General features: G+C 39.4%; 1 protein-coding gene across 1 annotated transcript; it reads right to left on the reverse strand.

Moving 5' to 3' along the window:
* Positions 1-7,885: 7,885 nt before the first annotated feature.
* Positions 7,886-10,721, reverse strand: LOC149142990 (protein NRT1/ PTR FAMILY 2.13-like). Its single transcript, XM_089453059.1, has 4 exons — positions 10,548-10,721; positions 9,702-9,919; positions 8,954-9,510; positions 7,886-8,780 (listed from the first exon to the last, which is right to left on the reverse strand). The coding sequence occupies exons 1-4, from the start codon at positions 10,624-10,626 to the stop codon at positions 7,886-7,888; spliced, it is 1,749 nt and encodes a 582-aa protein (XP_089309185.1). The 5' UTR covers positions 10,627-10,721.
* Between the last annotated feature and the right edge of the window lie 316 nt (positions 10,722-11,037).

Consider the following 11,037-nt stretch of genomic DNA (forward strand, 5'->3'; position numbering starts at 1 on the left):
AAAGCAAAACTCAGGCAGGCAAGCAAGCAGAGGTGGAGACACCTGTGTCTACAGGGAAGCAGAAACAGGCTTCTACAGGAAGCCCGAAAACAAAAACAAAGGCTTCTACAGGAAGCCCGAAGATCATTGAGAAAAGGCTTCTACAGGAAGCCCAAAAACAAAGACAAAGGCTTCTACAGGAAGCCCGAAAACCATTGAGAAACAGGCTTCTACAGGAAGCCCAAAAACAGAGACAAAGGCTCTACAGGAAGCCCAAAAACAGAGACAAAGGCTTCTACAGGAAGCCCAAAAACAGAGACAAAGGCTTCTACAGGAAGCCCGAAAGTCATCGAGAAACAGGCTCCTACAGGAAGCCTGAAGACAGAGAAAGGACCTTCTACGGGAAGCCCGAAGATTACCAAAGCAGGGGCTTCTACAGGAAGCCCGGGAGTGGCTAAAGTCGGGTCTTCTACAGGAAGCCCAAAATCGGGAAAGAAAGAATCTTCTACAGGAGGCCCGAAAGTGGGCAAAGCAGGGTCTTCTACAGGAAACCCGAAATCTGAAAAGGAGGGGCCCTCTACAAGGAGCTGTTAGAGAGAAAAACGCAAGAAAGAGAAGGCTGGTATTCTAGAAAAGGAGGCAGCAGTGGCGCTGGCCGCCCTCAGTACACCTCCAAAGCCGAAGGATAAGAGAGAGAGGGAGACCCCTCTACCATCTGAAGCCAGGAGAAGCAAGAGGATAACCACGGGCAAGCCACCGCCTCCACCCAGCAGCCAAACCATTTTAGGGGATGTCCCTACTTCACCCAGTGCAAGAACCCCCTCTAAAACATCAGCCACCCCCGAGAAGGGAAGCCCAAAAATAACTTCCTAGACACGAAAAATAGGCCAATCGCCCTCCGAAGCCCGGCTCAAGGAAATAGGAAAGGGGGAAGAAGCACCACCTTCGTCACCACTAGGGGCAGCGAAGGCAGGGCCGCCAAAAATAGGAAAGGAAGAAGCGCCACCCTCGGCAGAAAAGGCAGGGCCGCCAAAAACAGGAAAGGAAAAGCATGCTCTGGGCTCTAGTTCTCGGCCAAAGACGACGAGCCAGAGCAAAGTTGCTCAAGGATGAGCAAATAGTTTAGCTGGGGGGTGATGATGAGCCCCAATTTTTGGTACAATTTGGGCTCATTTGGCCTACTTGCTCTGCTCAAACCATTCATTTTTTATTGCTTATGCATTCATTTCTTGGTTTATTCGTGTTGTTTGTAGGAAGAAGGGTAGGCATTCTATCTACGTGACTAATACATGATGATTTCAGGTTTTGGCATTAAAAGGGAGCGAAGACCACGAGAAAGGAGACAAGGAGACAGTAAGGTGGCACTACTGGTTTTTAGGAGAGGATGTCCACGGTCTTGGGGACCTTCCTCGTGATTCCCACCATAGCTCCAAGCTCCAACCAATCTCCCCACCGAGCTTAGAGGTAGCCAACTGTTCTACAGGAACAACAGTTACAACTGTTCTACAGGATCAGCAGTTTAACCTTCAGTTGGACAGCCGAGCTCCACAAATCAAGGAAACCTGTTGGACTATCATTTTGCATAAATACTGAGGCCATAGCCTTGGATAGGAGCTTTTTGAACTTTTGCATTACTCTTGTAATTTGGAAGTACGAGCTACAGCTCGGTGTTGGTTCTTTTTGTAAGCCAGTTTTGGCATGACATCAGATTTTTGGTTATGAATAAAGGCAGGCAAATTTTGATCTCATTCTGAGTTTCTAAGGGAGATATAGCTCTCAGGTTAGGGCCCAACCTGAGAGCAATAGATCTCCTCGGTGTTGTAATGTTATTTGCATTTCGTTCCAGCACTTTGAGTCTTTACTTTAACATGCAATTCTAATTTACAGTCTGTTAATTTAGCCTTTTTCATGAGATTGAATAGGATTAGTTTATGGTGAATTTGCTTCCAGTTGCTTGGGTTAGAAGAGGATCGTTATAATTTATTGGAGCTATAGAAAAAGGTTATTAGAGCTCACTGCCATCTCTGCTTAGGGATTGGGGTGCAGTCCATATCAACCACCAAAAAGAAATGCAGTTCTTCTCACTTCCATGCAAGCTGCAACATAGACATTTTCGTTGAAGATCCATCCATGAACTTTTGATATTGAACCATACTTCTACATTCCACTTCCATGCACGAGTTTCTTTTCTTGGTTTTACATTGCTGTTCATAGGTTTAATGGAACAGGTATCATAGGTTAATGAATTCTCGTTTTTGGTGCATAAGTCATTTGCTTCATTTAAACTGCTCCATATCATTCCACTTCCTTCTTCTTCTTCTTAACCTCTCCTCAAGCCACCTACTCGGCCTCTGTCTAGCTCGTTTACCCTCCAATTCATCCACTGCCACGTAGCTTCATCTTTTTGACCTTTCGTTGATCCCATCCTTCCAGCCATCAACCCACTGCATGCACTCTTTCTCCATCTGACTTCTCTGCTCCTGAGCCATCACCAGTTCTATCTCCATCTCACCTATCCTCCCACACCACTCCAACACCTCACCATCTCCCAAAACTTCCACGGTCAAACATCCTATAGAATTGCACAGACTTCCTGTAGAATCCCTGAGTTTCCTGTAGGACCCCCTGCAGACTTCCTGTAGAAGCCTGCAAACTTGGTTGCTGAGCATCTGAACGTGGTAGACTTCTGTGGACTGATGCTAGAGACCCTTAGGGACCTCCCCTAGCCATCCTGACCTTGCCCATGCTTTCCTTCCATTCAAACCGCTCCTGCACAACCAAACCCTAATCAAAAGCATCATCAACATAAATCCAACCACTTAATGAAAAAATACAAAAACATATCTTTTCAGATGCAAGTAGCTTAGATGCATGTATTTCAGCTCACTGCAAGTAATGGCATTAGTGGTAGTAGCTTAATTCACAGTTTTGCATTGTAAGGGCCTAGCTAGTCAAATTACGGTTTACTAGGGTTTTCATGCTTTGTTGGCTTTCAGTTTCTTTTTGGAAATAGACTAGTCTCCTTTGAGTTAGGTTTCGTCCATCATTCATAAAGCTTCTTCTGTGAGCATATAGAAGTTGGCTTGAGCCCTAGCGGCCTTGTGCCAGCTGACCAAGTGACAGCTGCGACAAGAGCTAGTACTTGTGCATACAGCACCGTCGCTTCCAACTTTGTACGAACTACCGGGTTGATAAAATTAGAGATAGGAAGCTCGAGGAGTTGTAGCATTATTGCTACAATACTGGAGCCCACCAAGTATCCACTGCCTCTACCCAAAATTCTTGTCCCAATGTGACACCACTGAGCATGCTTATTTCTCTTTCCGTCATTGTCCTATTCATTATTTCAGCAACTCCATTTTTCTCAAGTGTGTATGGAGTAGTCTTTTGATGTGTTATACCACACTTCTTACATAACTCTTCAAATTCCTTCATGCATAAATATCTACCATTATCTGTCCTCAACACCTTAATCTTGTTCTCTATGTAATTTTCCACGAAAGCCTTAAATTCTTTAAACTTGTTAAATATTTCTAATGCCTTCCTAAGGAAATATATCCATGTATTCCCTAGAAGCCATCTATAAATTATAAATCGTACACATACTTTCCTAGTGATGGCATTGACATAGGTCTAAACACATCACTCTGCACAAGCTCTAATATCCCTTTCACCCTCTTGGCACTAGAGGGGAAACTCACCTGATTCTTCTTCCCATATACAAAATGTGCATAGAAATTGAAAACTAGAGATAAATTAGACATCGCCTTCCACCATACCATTACCATGTATTATTCAAAGGCCCTTTTCACCAATATGTCCAAGTCTTTGATGCCACAACATGGCCTTTTCTCGAGAGACACTAGATATTGAGCTCCACTTTTAGGAACCACAAAATTTTTTCATCCATTAATAACACTACTAACCAAAATATTGTATAGAGTCCCAATTTGAACTCCCCACATAAATACCAGTGTTTCTCGAACCGTCTTGCAGGTATCTTTCTCAAACACTATTTTTACACCTACATCATCCATATTTCTTACAAAAATAAGATTTCTAGCCAATGCAAGATTATGCAAAACACCAGGAAGTATACTAACCCTTCCACCTTGCAACTTCATCTTTCATTTTCCATTTTTGATGATTATGGCTTTCATGTCATTCCCTAAGACACAACATCACCATCATATTTCTCATACTCGCAAAACCACTCCTTATTGAGAGTAAAGTGAAAGGATGCACCTGATTCAATCAACCATGCCTCATGATATACATGTGTACTTGAATAAGAAGCCAAGAACACATCCCCACCTTCATCTGGGGTGGTTTTCACCTCTACAAAAGCAACATAATCATGTCCCTTTCCTTTCTCAGGAGTTTTAGATTTACAATCATTTTTGTAGTACCCTCCTTTTCCATAATTCCAGCATATTTGTACTTCTTTTCCTTGAGATTTAGGTCTCCCTCTCGATTTAGATCTCCCACTTGAATACTTTTTTTTTTTTTCTGTTCTAGGACTGGCCTCTTATGGACAAGGCATCTCCATTCTCATTCTACATATTTTTCCATCTCATCTCTTTTGACAACAAGAATGAGACTATTTCATCAAAATTCAAGGTAGTTATATTGGTACCTATAACAACAATCAGACTATCCCACGAATATGGTAGAGAACACATCAAAATGATGCACTTATTTGCATCTGATGTTTTTATAACAACATATAACAATTTCCTTACTATGGTATTAAAGTCATTCAGATGCTCTATCACCGAGTCTTGATCCTTCATCCTCGGGTCATACAATGTTTTTCGTGGGAACAGTTTGTTCACCAGAGACATATATTGGTGCAAAGTCTCTAAATTGTCCCAAAAATATTTCACCGTAGCTTCCCCTGGTACATTCAACAATACTGAATCTAAGAGACACAATCATATTATGCTCTTCACCTTCCGATCTAACTTTGCCTACTCTTCGGTTGAAATTCTTATTGATGTCGTGCCTCGATCTAAAATAATCAACTGTTCTCAGTCCACCAACAGATCCTCCATCTTGAGCTTCCACAACTCAAAACATTGACCATTAAAATTCTTGATCTCTATCTTTCCATCGTTTGCCATCGTCTTTCATCGCACGAATCGATCTCACAGATCTCCCACTAAATAAGGTATACCACAGGGCACAACAAAATACCTAAGCAGCAAAGGCATCCCCTTGAAGTTGAAACAACTCTGATACCAAATGTAGGTTTTAACCTTGTACATAAACTATCTGCAACCAAATTCTTAAAAGAGAAAAATATATAATGCTGAGAACATAAAATAAATATTCTTAGAGATTTTCCACTAGATCCCAAAACCAGGACTACCAGATTAATTTTTCATTATATTCCTTTCGATGTTACAATATATATATATATATATATATATATATATATATATATATATATATATATATATATATATATATATATATATATATATATATATATATAAGCATTCATAAAACCCAATCCATTAACTTTGGATTAAAACATAACCATGGTTCCTTTGTCAAGAATTAAACCCCTCTGTCTCACCTTCTTCAAGTTTCACCCTCTCGTCCTTCCCCAAGGCTTCTCCCAAGCCCAATACCACAAAATTACCTATCACAAAATTCCTTTTCTAATCCTCTCCCCCGAGTACTTACCCTTCCCTTGAACCCTAAAATATCTCCTCTCATTATTGCCCGCCTAAATCTATTTAATAAACTAACTCCAAACCCCTTCATTACCATAAAATCTCAAGGCACTTACTATCTTACCAACTATACTAATCCACAAATATATGTCTTGGCTCTTTTCCTTCTTGCAAGGTTAGACATGACACAACCTGACTAACTTTAATTAATTCCTGTGAAAATAATTGTTCAAACAATTAATGATACAATCAAAGTCGAAAAGTCATTAGAGGGACCTAAATTAATTAAATATTAAATATGTGATAACTTTAATATTAATTTTTAATGAAGTTTAGGCTACGCATAATCTTAATCATTAATCTATCGTCTCGCATAATAGACCATAGAGTACTAGTTTATTTGTGTGAGTTGTGGGTATGTAGCTAGGATTTGCATACCTCATAAGTATACTAATAACAATAATAAAGGTCCATCACAATAATTAATTTCACAATGGGTAGGATAATAACATAGCATAGCATAGTAGGATCAAAGAATGAGAATTACAACTCACAACAAAACCAAACTTACTCCCTCAAAGCATTGGGACAATTGTCTAGCATTAGGGTGCATAAAAAGTGACTCTCTCTTAATTTTATTTTCTTTTATAGGAATTTTTATTGTTGCCACTTGTTTTCTCATGAAAATTATCAATTTCTTCAACCCTCGAAATTCGTATTATTCACCTTCGCAAGTGCTAAGTTTTTTATCAACTTTTTCGTGAGTTTCAATTTCTTATTTATTTAAAATTATTATTTCCCATCACACAAAACATGTCTCCTACTTTTTCTCTTAGTGGTTAGTTCAGCTCCTTCCAATTTCCCTTATTTTGGTGTTCCTGTGATCTTCTACTTGAATTAACTATTAGATGTTAAAGTATGCCTCTAACACCCCAATCCTTTTTTTTTTCAATTTTCAATTTTTTTTTGTTAGAGATTCCAATTTTATGTTTATATCACATCGAGTGTTCTCATAAATATTATTTTTCCTATAATTTTTGTATAGACACCTAAAACTAAAAAAAATAGTTACACTAGTTTGTTTAAATTTCCTTAATTTGAGATCATGTTACCACCATACCTCTTATTTCTCAAGTTATATGGAATTTCACAATTTCAATCAAACTTCATTGCATTCATTGTTTCACATTCCATTTAAGTATTTAATCCTTTATCTTGAAGTCCAATTATCATTTTATTTTCTTGTTACTAAGGATTCGAAGTCATTTTTTTCCTTCATGAATCACCTCACCTAATTCTAATGGTCCACAACACTTTCCCTTTAAGTATTTCTTCAAAGAGAACATTTTTGCAATGATGGAGACAACCATAAACTCTAAGGTTGCATTATGGTAGCATTTGTCGTGGGACTAATCATGACTTAGAATTAAGATATCTACCCACACCTGTCAATTTAACCTCGTCAGTGACAAAATTTTCAATTCAACCCTTATGGCATTGTGCAACTTCAGAGTGGATGTGAGCTAACACACTTCAATCTAAGTCATCATTGTAGTGCGAATGAGTAGAATCAATGATGTTGTTCCACCCCTCAAAAGAAAATAAAATTTGTTCTATATGATAGAATTAACCATATGTGAGTTGTTCTACATCCACTATGAATGTCATCAATATTTTATAGCATATCTATCATTAATAATTCAAATTCAGTATGAAAAAGTACTTAAAGATCAATTAAAACCACTACTCAATCATCAATAACATCTATCATATTGAGTAATCATCATACATAAAATCTTATATATATATATATATATATATATATATATATATATATATATATATTAAAAATTAAAAAGCATTCCTATTCATTAGGAAAGATTTGATTCTCTTGCCCAATAATGTGAGTCACAGTAAAAATATTACAAATTAAAAGTTTCATACACTGAAAACACACTGAATTGTCTCAAAACATCCGAAGACTTATCGCTCCTAATGAAAACATCAAAATTATTCATCTTATCACTCGTAACCAACGCTTCCAAGACTTTTAAGCCGCTTCCTCAGACTTATGAAGCTTCCTTATGGTGATAGATGATTCCTAAGACTTTGAAGCTTGGGTTCGCTTACAAGATAGCAATAGCGTGACTATAACAATAGCATGACTGTAAGAGGACATGGAGTATGTGTTTCAGGCAACTGCAACTTTGCATGAAAAGGCATACTTATACATGATCAAGGATTTGATTATCTTGCCCAATAATGGAATATGCCTCGGTTGTTTGATCCTCAACGGTGGCTTTATATCTGTACCGAAGAGCAATGACGACGAAATACACCAAATTGACAGCTTTATATACCGCTAGTAGCCAGTAAAAATTATCGAGTTTGCCTTTGTTCAGATTCTGTGGCAGCCAGTTATTGTGACCGGGGCCGCCTGTGGTGTTCTGCACAATGATGATAATGAAACTGCTTAGATAACTACCCACACCCAAAGACATGAAGAAGAGTGCACCCGCCACACTCCTCAAGTTTTCGGGGAATTGACTGTACAGAAATTCGAGCCCTCCGATTAGAGCTAACGACTCTGCCAGACCGCTCACAAAATACTGAGGAACCAGCCACAGTGCTGACATCGGAATCACGTCTCCCGGTTTCTCCATCAAACCGTGGTTTAACGCCACGTTCCGCCGCTTGGTTTCAACAACCGCGGCGATGGCCATCGAGACGATGGCGACGGCATATCCGACCCCCATTCTCTGTAAAATTGTTATCCCCCGGCCTTCCTTGGTCATCCGCTTGGAGAAGGGCACGATATGTCTGTCGTAGATGGGCAAAAACAAGATGACCGCTAGCATGCTGAAGGCTACAAATGATCCTGCAGGGATCTGGAAGTGCTTACCCACGTGTTTGTCCATCGTCTCTGCTTGCACAACAAAGAATGTGTGTTGCTGTGTCAGACACACGGCGAGGCCAATCGTGCTTAACCATATGGGCCCTATTCTTATCAACGATTTCAGCTCTTCCACCTGCTGAAGACTACACAGTCTCCATGGATGGGCCACGGATCCGTCTTCTTTAAAATCTCGGGTGACTTTTATGGAAGCCTTGTTCAGAAACCTAAAAATTAGTTACCCAATATCCATCATTTCAAATATAATTCAACTATTATGATCTATAACAGTATAACAGGGATTACAGTTCTACAATGTTTTTGAAAAACCAATCATAGCGAGCACGAATAGTTGACATATACTACTGAATCAATCCTACTTTTGGTTATTTAAGCTTACATAAATTGGTCTGTTCGAGCCATCGTTGAATTGACAACTCCGTTTTGTGGAGGGTCATAGTAATCGGATGTCTGCGAAGGCAAAGACAAATGGCGTTTCCTTACTGCAGCAACTAATACTTGAAGCAACCTGGTGAATGAGCTTCCTTCTGGTGTAACACGAATATAGAGCTTTGCCGCCAGAAAAAGGCTTGTGACGGAAAGGAACATCAAAATGGCGGGGATACCAAAACCCCAACCCCAGCTTATATAAGTTTGAATGTACACTAAGACCGTCGTTCCGAACAGCATCGACATCATGACTGAAAAGTAAGACCAGTTGAAGTAACTCTGTATACTTCTCTTCCCCTTTTCGCTTTTGTAATCGAATTGATCTGCTCCAAACACTAACGAACACGGTCTGATTCCACCTGCTCCTATGGCCATCATTATAAAGGAGGAATAGAGTAAGGCAATTTGATGTCCTGATGCAGGTCTACACAGGGTTCCTGCATTAGTGTTGCACGGAGGCGGCCTGAACTGAGGAAATATGGCTGTAAGTGAGAGAAGAACCATTGCCTTCAAAATAAAAGCCAGCAGATTAGAGTTACTGCACACAGTCTCAGCTTGAACTGCCTTTAGGAAACAAACAGTGAAAACACTTCTTTCAAGTTACTGAATATTGGTTATAATGGATTTCTGACTTTGTGGATCTTTAAATGTTATTATTTGATAAGCAAATAAAGCGATCCATGGAAAGGGCAACCTACGATGGAAGTCGCTATGCTGCCCAGAGCAATAGTCCAATATTTGCCAAGATAAGAATCAGAGATAAAAGCGCCTACAATCGGGGCAAAGTTCATCATTCCCATCAATAAGGTAATAACGTATGTAGCCGTCACATATGACATGCGGAATTCTTCTGTTAAGTAGACGATGAAATTTGAGCTGAAACCCAGAGTTACTAAATACTCACAACCCGCGTTTCCTGCCATTTCAACACCGACGAATTTAATTCCTATCAGAAAGATACATAGATCGCCAAACAAAGCCTGCAATGAGAGGAAAACATGCCCATCTTATCTTAACAGTGAAATTTAAAGATATCCAAAATAGGTATAACCATGGATAAAGTCAAACAAAGTGGTTCCCAAAAAAACACAAATTTTGAACCAGTGCTGTGTTAGCTACTTGCGGTAAGCTGCTTTCCTGATTTTTATAGAGGACATCAAAAATCTATCAGTGATCATAGACTACACGCTCTAATGTTTTTGCGTAGGGGACACAACAAAGATATTCTTTTTTTAAAAGCTACTTGCAGTAAGGCCAGTTATAGAAAATTGGGCTTTTGGGAATCTTACGTTTGAGAAGATGAAACATAGAAGGCCAAAAAGGGAAAATAACAAAGAGACTCGAACGAATAAGTCAGACCAAATTAGCCAGAACGAACAAACCAGACCAAAATGGAATCGTATTGGCCAATTAACATGAAATGGTTATCAGAAGCCCAGAAATAGAAGCAAAGAAGTCATGCCTAGCTACGCAGTTATTTCCATGTCTACAAAAATGAAGGAAATATTGAATGAAGCGCTACAACAATGGAATGGTAGAGTCACCTATGATAAAAGGCATAGTTTTCCATCCTCCTTTGTTGCTGTGATCAAAGGACCCCTCCACATCTCTCTCCCCTTCCATCACCGACGGGACTGTAGTTCTGTACCGATCACTTGTCAAATCGTCTTTGTCTCCCACTGGTAGAGAACCCAACTCCACCTGGTTGTGGGTAGCCATGGCTCTCCACGCTGATGAGCAATGAGGAAGGACGCGGAAGAGTAGCACAACCAGATGAAAATACTTGGTTGCTCAATCCGTTTATGGCCACTTGGAAGCTACGAGGGCAACCAATATTTATTTCCCTATTGACTTATTAATGTGAATATTTATTTCCCTATTGACATATTAATGTGCTGGGCGTATATGACCACATTTAGATTTACGCAAGTACATTATTTAATAATGAGCATATACAACTTCTTAACGTGTCACTAATATTGTTAAAAGTGGTTACTAAGCAATTAATATTTACGGTGCTATTGACGAGCGAGA

This window comes from Pinus tabuliformis, chromosome X (assembly GCF_031772625.1).
Source record: "Pinus tabuliformis cultivar Carrire ecotype Pingquan chromosome X, CPIR1, whole genome shotgun sequence".
Taxonomy (NCBI): Eukaryota; Viridiplantae; Streptophyta; class Pinopsida; order Pinales; family Pinaceae; genus Pinus; species Pinus tabuliformis.